The 15,640-nt window shown below is 35.2% G+C and overlaps 1 protein-coding gene across 1 annotated transcript in view; it reads right to left on the reverse strand.

The window, feature by feature from the left end:
* Hecw1 (HECT, C2 and WW domain containing E3 ubiquitin protein ligase 1) overlaps nt 1-15,640 on the reverse strand; it is a 372,273-nt gene that overhangs the window by 155,376 nt on the left and 201,257 nt on the right. The window contains exon 7 of the mRNA XM_004629654.3: nt 1,488-1,630. Within this exon, the coding sequence (XP_004629711.1) occupies nt 1,488-1,630 (143 nt within the window). The remainder of the gene's footprint in view (nt 1-1,487; nt 1,631-15,640) is intronic.

Raw genomic sequence — 15,640 nt, forward strand, 5'->3', positions numbered from 1 at the left:
AAAAAACACTCATGGAAGAGAACTTCAGAAGTGCTTCAGAAAGTGGCAAGAACAATGGGATTCACATGTTTGAAGCAAGGGGAAGGATTTTAAGGCAAGGGAGTGGTGATGTGACTTGTACTGTAATAATTTTTAAAAATGCATACATTTTCCATTTATTTTCATCATAGCTCATATACAACTAGTCCTAGAAGTCCTGCAAAGAGCATCTTAGAGCTTTTGCTGTTGGACAGAGATAGATGTGCACAAGCTTCAGCCACATCTCTAGCCCTCACTGCTGTGGCTTAGGGAGTTCCTCATCCCTTCTCAATTCATTTTCTGTATTTGGAAGAGCAGGGACAACACCTAAGTCACAAAAGTGTGTTGAGGACTAGATGGGGTAACAGAGATCAAGAACATTATTTTTTTTTTTTTTTTTTTGAGCATCTCACCGTGCAGCTAGCCTTCTGCCTCAACCTCCTGAGTGTTGGGATGACAGGCACACGTCACCATGTTGAGCACCATTGCTTTCTTGTGTTCCTCGTATGTGTAAAGACTCTGCTAGGCTCTGGAAGTGCACTCTCTGGTTACTTTATGCCTACCACGACAACTGGGAAGCGTAAGCGCTGTGTTTGCTTGGTGTGCGCTGGATCCCTTTAGTTTTGGCGTTATTGACACGCATGTGTGCACACAGTCACACACATGCTATGAGGTTCCACTTCAACAGCTTTACAATTGTTAGTCATGCCCAGGTCATGGCCAAAAACTTTAAGACATGTGTGTGATTTTTCTTATTCCTTTCATTTTAAGGGTTATATCATGTTGAAGCATATAGTTATAGTCAAAAAGTCATGTCTAGTGTTTGCAAATATAATTATTGTTACCTTAAGGGTCATAACTCATATTAATAAGAACTGTGAGTGAGCATGAGTGTAAATGATCCAAAATGTAGAAACACATTCTCATAAATAATTGAATTTTGCAAGTGACATAATTAATAGCATCCCACAAAAATTCATGTTTTCCAAATGTCATTCATTTTATCTAGCATTTTATGCAGAATAGCATCTTCTGAGCTACTCTACCCAAAAAATCCAACTTTTCATCTTGTTATGGAAAGGTTGAATCCTAGATATAAGATAGGCATGATGAATAAAGTAATATTCATTATGGTAAAACAAACTTTAATATCTATACAGAAAAATGTCTCACTGACAAGTTCTCTTAATGCTGCCTTAGAATTTTCTTCTCTCTTGCATATCTATCTATCTATCTATATATATATATATATATATATATATATATCTTGTGATATACAAGGAACAGGGAAAGATTTATTCATTTGAATATTGTAGTTTAATCAACATAACTAATGGGAAAAGCCAAGGAAGTGCAACATTTTAGTTTTACTCCCTGTGAGAAGCTATATGATTCCAGCTTCCAGGTCCTTTCTGGCCTGGCCTGCTGGCCAAAGCCCAGTGATGTTGAGGTTCCAGTCACAGGTTTACCCTATGGCGTGTCTCTCCAGTAGTCTCTGGACAGGCATCGACAACTTTCCCAGGAAGCGCTTGATGATAGGGCGGCTCTTGGCAAACTTGTCCTTCACCTCAATTTCTAGCACGTCAGTGGGCAAGGACACAAAACTGAATTGCTGCAATGAAAGAATAGGTCACATCAATTAACTTAGAGTTTCAAGGGCTACCAATTCCCAATCCATCTGCCTGGAGGATATCATTGTAAAAAAAACCCAACTGTCATGTCTAGGTCTAGAAATGCAGCAGACACTGTTTATTAAGTACATGGGGGATGGCAGTGAGGTGCTCCTAGGTGCTCAAAAATATGGTTATTTCCTGAAATATAAACAATAAAATCAGCACAAATAAAAGAGACAGAATATCACCCAAGCCTCACTGTACTTGATTTGACTAACGGTGTTATCCTCCTTGAAAATAAGCATAAACTCACCTGCAATTAAGGAAATGTCCCATAAATCAGCTACATCATATTTCACAATTGCAGTGTTAGATTTTCAAGTTTTATAATGTAATGCAGTGCATTCTTGAGAGTGGAAAAGTTAAGAATTTCCCTCTGTGTTAGATGGAATGTAAATTGAGTTGACCTTTGGTAAGAGAATAGTCCAGTGATGGTGAAGAGCTTCCAAAGGGTAACAAGCAGCCCCCTGCAGCACGCATGCTGCAGGTGTTCCACCACTGAAGTAGTATTTATCGGCATTTAAACTGCAATTTCCTGTCAACTCAGAATTCAAATTATAGGGATTTTTCTTCTAGATTTTCATACAAGTGTGCAAAAGGTATATTTTATAAGGATGTGCACTGGAGCATTACTAACAATAGGAAAAGACTGGGGGAAAAAACCAAACTGTCTATTATTAGGAAGCTGACAAAAGAGATGGGTAAATTCAATATGTGCTGTCATGAAAAGACACCTGGTAAAATAAATGAAAAAGCAAAGCACAGAAGAATATGAAGAGCGGTGTTCTGTTTGTGCTTAAAATGGCAGAAAATGCTGGAGGAGTTTACTGCAAACTGAACTGTAGGGAGTAGGCTGGGAGCAGAGGAAAGGAAGAAAGCCTTTCACATTTTATTGCACTTGATTCTAAAGTATTCATTTGTTAAATAGCACATGGCATAGCTTTTTAAATGAAAGCAACAACAACTTAAAAAAATAGATTGCGTCATCTGGAGTTGGTCTGGACATCAACAAAGTGTAGAAAGAGATTCAACCCAGACTATACAGACAGAGTCTGAACCTTGAACCTGACAATACCTTTAATCAAAGGCTAGAAAAGTTGAAAAATGCAGTTATTTTCTTTTATTCTGACTGATTTCTAATAGTAATCTTTTAACTTTAGTTGATTTCTGTTTACAGAGATAAAATACACTGGGCATCCCAATGTTAATGTCATCTCTGGGGCACTCAGGATGAACTGAGGCATATGGCAGTAACAACCATCAAGTCACCATGACTGAAGATGGTCAAATTAGACTACTTATTGTCATGCTTAGTGTGTGCCATTGCAGCTGCCACCCTCCCAGACATTGCCAGGCACAATAACAGAGACTGAAGAGAGCTCATGAACTTCTTTATTCAATTTTTTGTAACTCCATGTTCACTTCCAAATGCATCTCCTCATCAGAACTAGACACATACCAGCCAATCCCAAGAAGCAGAGATGATGGTCCTTCAGTGTGCCTAAGAGGTACAGACCACAGATACTTGGCAAACAGTACTCATGATTGCTGTACTCTGAATGTGGTACTTCTAACTTCTTTTTAAAAAATATTTTTAAATGGGCTTTCTAGGAAGATGGTAGAGTCATGTATAGCAGAGAAAAACAGCCCCTCTGATGTTTGGTATCCAAAAGCTAGAATATATCAATGAAAGAAAAAGAAAAAGAGAAGTGGATCTCCAGGAACCAGCAAGGATCTAAAGTAAAAACTGAAGTTATTATTGATTGAAATAATTTTAGTCAGAGTGATACAGTTGGCCTAGTCAATTGTTCTTCCTGATATGTCTAGATTGAGAATCTCTGAAGGTTATAAATAATACTGTAGGCCAAAGAACAAGAGGGTAGGACAAATAGGCAGAAATTTCTGTTCCGCAGTAAACTGAATAGGCGACATCTTGTGACAAACTCAAAATGCAAAAGCCAGCAACAGCTTGAAGACACCTCTGAAAAATAGTAATATCCTAAGCATTCTTAATGCTAGCATTAAAGTTACCTATCATAAGCAATTTAAAAGCACAAACTCAAGAATTAAACTTAAAAAAGAGAAAAGAAAATGAGAACATAAGAAATCAAGATGCAATCCCAGACTTCCATCTTGCCAAATGAAACCCGGGGGGAAAGAAGTAGAACAATTAGAAAGCCACCCACCTGGATTTCTGAAGTGGTAACAGTAGAAGTAACAAAGCAGATAAATAGGGTGCTAGAAAAAAATTCAAATCAGAAATAATTTCTCACATAACTACATAGATGTTAGCCATAATAAATGACATGGTTAGTGATTCGAGAGTAAATACCAATAAAAATTAGAAGTACTTGGGAAAATGATGGAAACCATAAATGCTCAACATAGGAAAGAAATAGAATCCATTCAACAGATTCAGGTATCCAAGAGATTAAAATTTTCATTGAATGTGTATACAGCAGAACAAGACGCCAATATGAGAGTAGAATACCAGATACATAACACAGGGTTGTGATTAGCAATTATGAAAGAAAATATTTCTCACAAATAGAAAGTGACCATGAAAAATCAACCAACAGCTGTTAAAGAGTGCAAAGAAAAATAATACAAAATTGATTGGAGTCAATGAAAAAGCAGGAAATAGTGCAAACAGCCTAAGTTAAAAAAAGAAAACTATTTATAGAAGTACTGACAGAAAACTTGCCAAGCAGGAAAAAAGTTTGACTTACAGTAGGTAAGACATATAGAGTTCCAATCAGCCTTGATCCTAAAAATATATATTTGTTAAGATTCTAGAAATGCAACATAAAACAATATTAAAAGCTGTTAGAAAAAAATGGAACAAATCACCTGTACAGGAAAGCCCATCAGAATCATTGTAGACTTCTCAACATGAACCCTTAGGTCAGGAAGAGCATGAAGTATTTCAAGTCCTGAAAGAAAATAACATCCAACTCTGATGTACCATGCAAAACTATCTTTCAAACAAATGAAGAAAGTCATGACTAGCAAATCATCTCTACAATATGGCTTGAGGCATATTTTAGAAAGAGATAATGAAGACCACAGTTCTGAGAATGCAAATAGAAAAAAACCTTCCAGGCAAGGTAAACAATTAAATAGAGGGAAACACAGGAACACAACAAAAGGAAAATAACATGACAAGGAAAAGTCAATACATGTCAGTTACAATCATCAATGTATATGGTCTCAGTTCACCAATCAAAAGAAACTGACTGAACAAATTAAAAAGCAAGATCCAACAATATGCTGCATACAAGAAACACATTAATTTAAAAAGAAATTTAAAGACTAAAAGTCAAAGGGTAGAAAACAATATGCCATGTGATAGGAATCTAGAAAAAAGTAGAGGTAGCTATTCTACTGGCAGAGACAGCAGATTTGAAGCTAAGACTAATTAATTTTTTTCCATAATTTTATTGAGAAACAAATAGCAATGAGACAGTTTCAAATCAAATTGGTAGGACAGTTTCAATAATTAACACATTGCATACTCTCTTTCTAGTGGTTATTTGCTGTATAAGATGCAGACATGATATCCTATTTACAAACACTATTAGAACAAATCCCTCTATTCATTAAGAGAATGTAACTATATATCTATCCTAACCATTTTGAATACACAGATGCAAAATGGACATTCATCTGTATCCCCTTTTTTGTTTAGTTCTGTTCTTTGAATATTATAGGTGTGTTAACTCAGCAAAATATTCTAAAAGAGTCCAGTAGTCCATAATAGTATTGGGTCTCCCGCTTCACTGGCAATGTCAGAAACTGTTGATATGAGTCCCCTATGGCTCAACATAATACCACGACTTTACTTCTTATACTTCATTTTTATACTTTTTTGCTGGATGGTTAAGACCAAGATAAAGCAAGACCTATGCAACAAGAGTTGTAGCTTTTGGATCTGATAAGGTCAGTGAAATCTCCTCAAGATTTATCCTGAGATCCTGTACCTGATATTGTAGATCCTTCATCAATGTAAGACTAATTAAGAGAGATGAAGGTCACCATATCTTGTACACAAAACAATTCAAAAGTAAGAGATAACAATCACAAACATATTTGCACCAAATTCTAGCACACCAAACTATATAAAAATATTAATAAACATAAAAAGTTAAATGAACACTACTACAATTGTAATGGGGGACCTCAATGCCCTACTCATACAAATAGATGGATCAACTAGACAAAAAACGTCAACAAAGAAATATCAGAGCCAAAACAAACTTTTGAACAAATGGACTTAGTAGATGTCTATAGAGGCCCCACAACATGATAATACATATTCTTCCTAGCTGTGCACAAGATGGTCTCCAAAATAGACCACACACAAGCTCATAGAACATGCTCAAGTAAATGAAAAGAACTGAAATTATCCCATGCATATTATATGATCAAAGTGCAATGAAATTAAAAATCAATGGCAAAAGAAACCGTAACAACTATACAAACACATAGAAATTAAATAATGCCCTCCTGAACAACCAATGGGTCACACATGAAATTAAAGAAGAAAGTAGACATTTTTTATAATTATGTGACAATGGTAATACAACCAACTGGAACTTATGAGACACAATGAAAGCAATCCTAAGAGGGAAATTTATAGCCGTCAATTCCCCCATCAGGAAAACAGAGCAAATGCAAATAAACAATTTAATGTTTAACTTCAAACTTCTAGAAAAAGAAGAGCACGGTGATCCCAAACTCATAAGAGTGAGAAAATTATGAAGATCACAGGAGAAATTAATTCTATGTAGACTAAAAAATAAAGCAAAGAATCAATGAAGAGTTAGGTTTTTTTTTCAGAACCGGGGATTAAATTCAGGCCTCTGCCTTTGCCAGGAAAGCGCTTGTTCTACTGAGCCATCTCCCTGGCCTCTAAGAGTAAGTTTTTTTAAAGATTAAATAAAACTGACAAACCATTAGCCAATCTTATCAAAAAAAGGAAAGAAAAGAATCAAACCCATTCAATCAGGAATGAAAAGGATAAATTATACAACAAATCCCACAGAAATCCAGAAGATCATAAATACCTCCTTCAAGAATCTGTATTCTAATAAGATGGAAAATATGGAAGAAATGGACACATTCCTAGATATAGGAATTACTAGATATGCATTACTAAAACTGAGTCAAGAAGACATAAAAATTCTAATTAAACAAATATTGGTCAATAAAATGAAGATATAACTGTAAACCTACCAACAAAGAAAAGTCCAGGCCCAGATGGATTCAGTGCTAAATTCTACAAAAATTTTAGAGACAATGCCACTACTCTTCAGATTTTTTTTTTTTTTCAGAACCGGGGATTGAACTCAGACCCTTGCACTTGCCAGGCAAGGTTATTCTACTGAGCTATCTCCCCAGCCCCTCTTCAGATTCTTTAATGAAATTGTAAAAGAAGCAGTTCTCCCAATTTTAGTCCTGGAAGCAAGAATTACCTTTGTCCCAGGGGTGTAGGAATGGTTCACTATACACAACTCAATAAATGTAATAAACCATGTTACATACCTGAGGACAAAAAACATATGATCATATCAATAGATGCAGAACAAGCATTTGATAAAGTCCAACATGCATTCATGATAAAAACCCTACAGAAAGTTGGAATAAATGATCTTTATCTCAGTCTGAAAAAACCAGCTATGACAAACCAACAACCAAATCACACTAAATGGTCCAACACGGAAAGCTTTCACTTTAAAATCAGAAACAAGATAGGATGTCCACTATCATCACTCTCATTCAATTTAGTTCTAGAAACATTATCCAGAGCAATTACACAAGAGGATAAAATAAAAGGAACAGGGATGGGAAAAAAAGAAGTTGAATTGTCATTATTTGCAGATGACATGATTCTTTATATAGAAATTCTAAAAAATTTCACCAAGACTTTTAGATTTAATAACCAAATTTAGTGGCATAGCTTTATACCAAGTCAACACTCAGAAATTAATAGCATTCCTGTATACAAGCAACAAACAAAGAGAAAAATTAGGGAAACCATACCCTTTACAATAGCAGCAAGAGTGAGCTCGCGCGCGCGCGAGAGAGAGAGAGAGAGAGAGAGAGAGAGAGAGAGAGAGAGAGAGAGAGAGAGACTTAGGAATCAGTCTAACAAAGGAAGCAAGCAATCTTTATTTTGAAAAATATAGTACTCTGAAAAGGGGGGGCAAATAGGATATCAGAAAATGGAAAGACATCCCTTGTTTTTGGGTAGTAAGAACCAATACATTGAAAAGAGCCATACTTCCAAAATTGTTATACAGGTTTAATCCAATCTTGGTAAAAATATCAAAAGTATATCTCACAGAATTAGGGAAAACAATATGAAAATTCATTTGGAACCATAAGATACCTAGAAGAGCAAAAATAGTTCTGTGTAGCAAAGACAAAACAATGATTGACTTAAAATTATACTCCAAACTTCCTGTGATTAAAAACAGGATGGTACTGGCAAGAAAACAAACAAAGAACAACAACAACAACAACAACAACAACAAAACCAGACTAAAAGATCAATGGAACTCCAAACATACTCAGCCACCTTATCTTGACAATGGGTCCAAACACATTTACTGGGAGAAAGATTGCATTTTCAATTAATGCTGATGGAAAAACTGGCTTTCCACATGTCAAAGAATAGAAATAGACCTGCATCTTTCACCACTCATTAAATTGAAATAAAAGTGGATCAAAGATCTAAATGTTAAAACAAACACTAAATATGCTGGAGGGTAGAATAGGTAAAACACTTGAAGACATAGGTTTAGGCAAAGATTTATAAACAAAACCCTAATGACACAGGAAATATTACAAAGAATCAACAACAGGATCTCATCTTATTAAAAAGCATTTGTGCAGAAAAGAAGCCAGCAAAGTGAGTGAAGGGACAACCCACAGAGTGGGAAAACTTTGTGTCAACTGTTTACCAGATAAAGGACTAATATCTTGAGCATATAAAGAACTCAGAAATATCAGACCTCCCATGTAAAGACCTAAACCAAAAATGTGCATCTGAAATGAACAGACACTTCTCAGATGAAGAAATAGAAGTGTCAAATAAATATATGAAAAAATGTTCAACATTACTGGTCATTGAAGAGGTGCAATGCAGAAAGAATGGCTATTTTCAAGAAATAAGCCAGTAACAAATGCTAGCACATTCTCTGTTGGAAAAAGTACTCTGCCCTATTCTTGTTGGGAATACAGATTTGTGCAACCACAGTGGAAATCATTGTGGAGCTTCCTCAAAAACTAAAACTCAAGGGCTGGCCAAATAGCTCAGAGGATCAAAGTGCCTAAAAGCAGGCTCAGGGGCCAGGGGTTTGATTCCCAGGCCTGCTGTGTGGGACACACCCCCAGGGTGCACTGAGACAGATTGAGACTGGGTGTAGTGGTGCACGCCTGTAATCCCAGCACTTGGGAGGCTCTAAACAGGAGAATCACTATAAGTCTGATCTAGTAGTGAGACCCTGAACACCCTGTAGACCCTTCCCTAAAATACAGAAAACAAAACAAACTAGAATTTCCAGTTGACCAAGCTTTTCCTCCCTTGGTATTTTCCCAAAAGAACAAGAAGCATCATACCACAGTAATACATGCACACCTATAATTGTAATGACATTGGTGTTAATAGCTAAGTCTTGGAAGCAGTCCAAATGCCCATCAATCAGTAAGTGGAGAATAATGTGTGTTTCTTAATACAATGGAGTAATATTCTGGTACAAAGCAGGATAAACTTGACATATTTCTGGGTAAATGGATGCATCTTGAGACCATAATCTTAAGTGAAATGTATGAGACACACATGTTTAAATACTGCATTATTCCTCTGGTCTGAGTAAAAAAAAAGTGTAAATAAGGACCAAAATGCTTAAGAGATATTGGGAAATTTGACAAAAATGTTCAAATGAGAAGGGGAACATGCAGGGATGAAGGGATAACAAAAAAAAAAAAAGAGCAGAAGGAAAAATGGAAACAAAGCTTTTGCAAATAAGGAGAGGAAGAGAGGTTGAAGAGAGAGGAATGAGAAGAAAAGAACTAAGATATATCATGCACACGTAGAACTTCCTTATTATGAATGTCATAATTATGTATATATAAAACGTATCAAGACAATATAAAAAATTGACACAAGATTTATATATTTTGGAATATTATGTGATATTTTAGTACAGGTATACATTGCATAATATTAAAAACAGGATAAAATATCTTTTAAATATTTATCATTGGTTATGAAAATATTGAGTACATTTTCTTCTAGCCTCTTTAGGATATACAGTACAGTGTCATCTATAATCATTCAAGTGTGCAACAGATGAGAAATGATGTCTCCTACTAACTGTCATCTAGTATCAATTAATCAATCTTTCTCCTGATCTCCCCAGTCTCTAGTAACCCCATCCTAGTTTTATCCTAGATCAACATTTTTAGATTTAGCATATGAGTGAGAAGTGCAGTATTTGTCCTGTGTCTGGCTTATGGCACTTATAATTTCTACTCTAAATTATTTTTTGATGACTCTTATACAATTTGTAAGAACTGATCACTCCTTGTGCTGACAAAACTGAATTATTGACACACTAAATTTGAGCCTCATACTCAGGAATAGATACTACTTTAAGAAGTCTGCTGAAGCAAGGATCAGGTGGGCCCCACTGTCTCAGGTCCTATATTATGGTCTTGTTATGCCATTCTGAAGTGTACAATAGATCTCTTAAACTAAATGGCCAGGAATAGATTTGGCACATTTTAATATAGGAATAGATAGAACAGTTTATAATTTCCTAAATTATCATAATTTATATTATGATAATTTGAGTATAAATACAATTACAATATAATTAGCATATATTAAATGTTAATCAGATAAAGGCTGCTTGTTTTACAATATCAAATGATAAGAGCAGTATAAATACAATTACAATATAATTAGCATATATTAAATGTTAATCAGATAAAAGCTGCTTGTTTTACAATATCAAATGATAAGAGCAGGACAAATAATTACATACAATTCACAAACACAATAATGTGAACTTAGACTGGGAAAAATTACAACACATTTTAATAGCAATTATTTTACCAAATAAGGGTATGTGTTCCTGCATTTCATTTTCTGTAATATATACTTTAGGTAATACTTATTATTTTCATAATGAAAAACTTAATGGCTGTTATGTAAACAAGACTATTTCTACCTACGGTATCCTAATGGGGCTCTGAAATGAGCTTATTAAAATATGCTCTGGAAGTCAGTGGTAGCTCCTGGGTTCTTTCTTCTCTCCACAAGAACTTCCTCTTAATCTCCATTTTCTTCCCTTACCCATGTCTTTATTCCAGCTATCAGGCTCTCCTCAGCAGGCCCCTACCTTGATGCCGAGGTCCTTGAAGTTCATGTCAACCCCAGCTAGATCAGGCTGTATTCCATGTATCTCTGCATGCTCACGGACAAGCTACCTGCACCCATGAACCTAAGGCCAAGGTGACCGGTTTTGCGTGGCTCCTACTGGTGAGACAGCATTCACTGTAAGCTCCCGAACAAGCTTTGGAGTGTGACAAACTTAGTATTTATTCCTCATTCTGCATATCCAAGTTTTTGACTCTGTGCAATATAACCTCCCTGAACTTCAGTATTTTTACCTATAGATAGGAAAATAAGGACAAGGCTACCTCATTCCTGTTCTTTACATACCCACCTGCCCCATTATCTGTATTTCCTCCTTTTGATTCTACAATTATTGGACTGTCTTCAAATTCACTAATGCACTTCAGATAGCTCTGAGTGACCAATACTTCTAGACAGCTGTCTGTAGTAATCTATTGGACCCGCTGCACAGGCAAAAGCTAGTTTCTCTATTACTAAACTTTATGTTGGTATCCAGGGAAATGGCTTACTTTTTTATTTCAAAAGAATTCTGTGAATTTCATTTGCACAACATATTTAAAAATAAGGATGTATTTGCCTCAAGCCCTGTGCTGTTTGGGGGAATTTGAACTCTTTGCATTCTAATCCACCTATGAAACAAACCAAGGAATAAATGAAAGATCAAATACTGAGAAGCCTTAAGGGTTTGAAGTCTGGCTATTTTTTAATCCTTCCCTTCTTCCTCATGAGTTTTTCACAGCAACTGTAACACAAGCTTGGGCTAAGTAATTAATAAATGATGTTTGATCTTCTTACAAACCATGAAATTGTCTTTAAAAATGGACTATTAGTGCTCAGGAGTCAGAGGCTAAGGTCACATAGGTTACCTCTTTGAGTTCTCTCTTCCACTCCATGACAGGAAGCAGTGGCCAGACCTTTCACAAGGGACAGCAAGAAGGATATGTGAGGCTTCATCTTGGGGCCACTAAAAATAAATGCTGGACACAGGATTCCTACTGGGTGAAGCATCCTTCTGCTAAACTTTCTTCTGCTGAAATAAACTTTCTTTTGTTTAATTACAGACTGTTGGGACCTTTGTTTTGGGCCGCTGCCTCGTAGCCTTGACTCTCATTAAAATTACCTGGGGCACTCTGACAACAGTAACATTCCTGAACCCCATTCTTGGCTCATTAAATTAGACTACTTGGAGGACACAGAGGGCACTGGGAATGTTAGTTCCCAGGTGACCCCAGTGTGTGACTACAGCAGGGCAGGAGGGGGGCAGGGGAGTACTACCTTTGCCTTAGTACTAATTAATTTTAATAGCAAATAATATCTTTGCTAGGAAAATATTCTTAAAGTTAACTTTTTTGGGGCAAGTGGTACCAGGGATCGAACTCAGGACCTTGAGCTTGCCAGGAAAACACTTATTCCACTGAGCTATCTCCCTGGCTCCCAGGAAAATACTCTTTTAAAAAAATCTAAATCTTCCTCTGTGACATAAACATTTCACTTATCTGTAACAGATTTTCCAATCTCATTTAAAAATTTCATTTAAAATATTTAATACATCATTTATTTGTAAATTGATAAATATATGCACTATACCTAAACATTTAGCCTATGAAGGTGGGTTACTTTATAACCCATCTTGGGCATAGAGACTCAGACTCCATTCCCAGAGCTGAATGCTGTATAAGTACCACAGTCAACACATACATATATTGTTCATCATGTAAAATCTCATACGACCAATTCTCCTCAGAAAGAAGAGGTTCTAATTCGCTCTAGTTGAAGTATAAACTCTGAATTACTAAAGCTTGAATGCATTTGAGACCCACCAAAAAGTGCTGATTGTTTCAGTCATTTGTTTCTTACTTAAAAATGTATATGCCTGCAACCTATGGCTTATGTGGCTGTGTTTTTGAAGTTTAAGCCAACAGTGCACTGTTTTGCAACTGGCAAGTAAAGTTGCTGTGCAATCCCTCAGTTCAGTTGCAAACTTACAGTCCAGTTGATTTTGTTGTCTTCACTTATGTATGCACAACTTTCATATGAGGGAGAAAAATACATAGGGTCTTTAAAAATTTTTTAATTAACCTTATTGAAAATCAATAATTACACATATTAAAAATTATACACAAATATTGAAATGTGAAAGATATAAGACGTAGAAGAGTGATTTTTAGAGAAATATTCCTGAAATGAATACATTGCATGAGATTAATAGATTGCACACTCTAAATAAATTATTTACAAACTTAAATGAATAAAAACTGTTCAAAAGAAAAATGAAGAAGAAAGAAATCACAGATCAGTCATATAATAGTTCACTCTGTGTTAAAAGCAAGAAACTTATATTCATATAATTAGAATTCTAAAAGTAGAAAGGTGTAGTCAATAAATATTTAAAGATGTAAAATTTCTGAATTTAGTTGAACTTATAATACATTTCCAAGAAGAATGAATCTTTTGCACAAGAAATTTGAATAAAATCATACCAAGATACACAAAAATGAGATTGACCAAAACTTATTGTAAAGAAAAAAATCATTAAAACATATACATAAAAAATTAGCTATGGAAGAACAAAATTAAATAGTGTCTTATTCCACATTAGAAAGAAAAAAAAAGACCAAGTGTGTAAGAAACTAGACTAATTAAAAGACTGAAAGAAAGAAAAAAAATCAATCCTCTCTGAATTTTATACTTAGCAAACATACCTTTGAAAACTAAAGGGGCAGGGGAGATAGCTCAGTAGAATAAGCACTTGCCTTGCAAGCGCAAGGTTCTGAGTTCAATCCCTGGTACTGCAATAAAATAAAATAAAATAAAATAAAATAAAAAATGGGGGGGCATGCCCATTAGCTCAGGTGTTTAAGTGCCTGCTGAAACAAAGTAGTCAAGCTCAGAATGCTGTGGTTCCATCCCAAGATCCTCAAGCCAAACTAGACCTGCCCTGAAGGCATCCAGAGGCCATAAAAAAAAAAAGAAAAGAAAGAAAGAAAACTAAAAGTAAAATATTTTCTAGTTATACAAACTTGAAATATTTCAAGATGTAACAAAGAGCATAATTCAAAAGGCAAGAGAAGTTGTATGCTCCTGGATGAACAATAAAGAGCCCTCAAAATGATAGTTATGCAGGACTATATAAAATATATTAGATGAACCCTTATTTAAAAGGTCATTAAAGATTTCTATGAAACAGTACCAATCTTATGTCAGGTTATACACACACATATGTGTGTGTGTGCGTGCATGTGTGCATGTGTGTATAAAAGACAGGGAAGAAGTAATATAAAGTCAATGGAAAATGGAAACATACTTTTTAAAGTTTCTAATACTAGGAGAAAATATCATGCCATGTCTTTTAAATAAATTATAAGTCAAAGATATAGTATAAATCTTAAAACAAAAATCAAGATTAAGTAATATTCAGAAAATTAAATACTGATTAAAAATTAAATGTTTCAAAACAATTGAACTAAGAAAAAGTTTTCATGATAGCAAAGAAGTATTAAGAATAAAACATAAGATAAATATTGGAATGGTAAATAAATGACCAGGACTTCTAACAGCTTGGGGATAGGATATCGCACAAAGTTCTAGTGTGTTGTGGACATGGATAATGTCCATGACACTTACTGGTGGCCAGATGTCACTTGTGGGACTGAGCTACTGCTATTTCCTTAAAATCCACCCTGTAGACCCAGACAGAATCATGACTCATAGGGTGCAGCAGAAGTCCATTTGTAGAGTGTGTTGGTGGAAATAATTTTGCTGTTGTACACAAAAGAATAAATGAAAGACTACTTTTGTATGCCTCTTATTCTCCTGTGTTTAATTGTTTGCCCTATTTGTTGGGTTCTTTCCATTCTCATTCATGGAGTTGTGATCATTTTAAAGCTCCCTTTCTAGAACATTGTTTAGTAGTCTGTGTAGGCTTGGCTTTGTCATCATGAAATTTTTGTTTTTGTTTTTGTTTTTGGAACCGGGGATTGAATTCAGGCCCTTGTGCTTGCCAGGCAAGCGCTTGTTCTACTGAGGCATCTCCCCAGCCCCTATGAAATTCTTAAGTTGTTCTTTGTCATGAAAGTATTTCACTTCTCCATTATATTTGAAAGAGAGTTTTGCAGGGTATATCAGTTTGTGTTGGAATTTGTTTTTCTTGCAAGACTTGTAGTACTTTGCTCCATGCTCTTCTTGACTTCATAGTTTGTGAAATCTGCAATTATTCTGATGGGTTTTCCTTTAAATGTGATCTGTTTCTTTTCTTTAGAGGCTTTTAGTATACTGTTACTGTGCTGAATTTCTGGGATCTTGATTATTTTATGTCTAGGTGTGGTTTTAATTGGGTTTATGCTATTTGGAATTCTATATGTTTTGGTTACCTGAATGTCAGATTGTTTCCCCATATTTGGGAAGTTTTCTGTGATTACTTCTGTCCATATTCTTTTTATATCATTTGTATTGATTCCTTCCTTCTCATTGATGCCTATTAGTCTCACATTGTTCATCTTTGCATCATCTTGCAGGTATTGAA

The sequence above is a fragment of the Octodon degus genome, unplaced genomic scaffold (genome assembly GCF_000260255.1).
Source record: "Octodon degus isolate 3935 unplaced genomic scaffold, OctDeg1.0 scaffold00031, whole genome shotgun sequence".
Lineage (NCBI taxonomy): Eukaryota > Metazoa > Chordata > Mammalia > Rodentia > Octodontidae > Octodon > Octodon degus.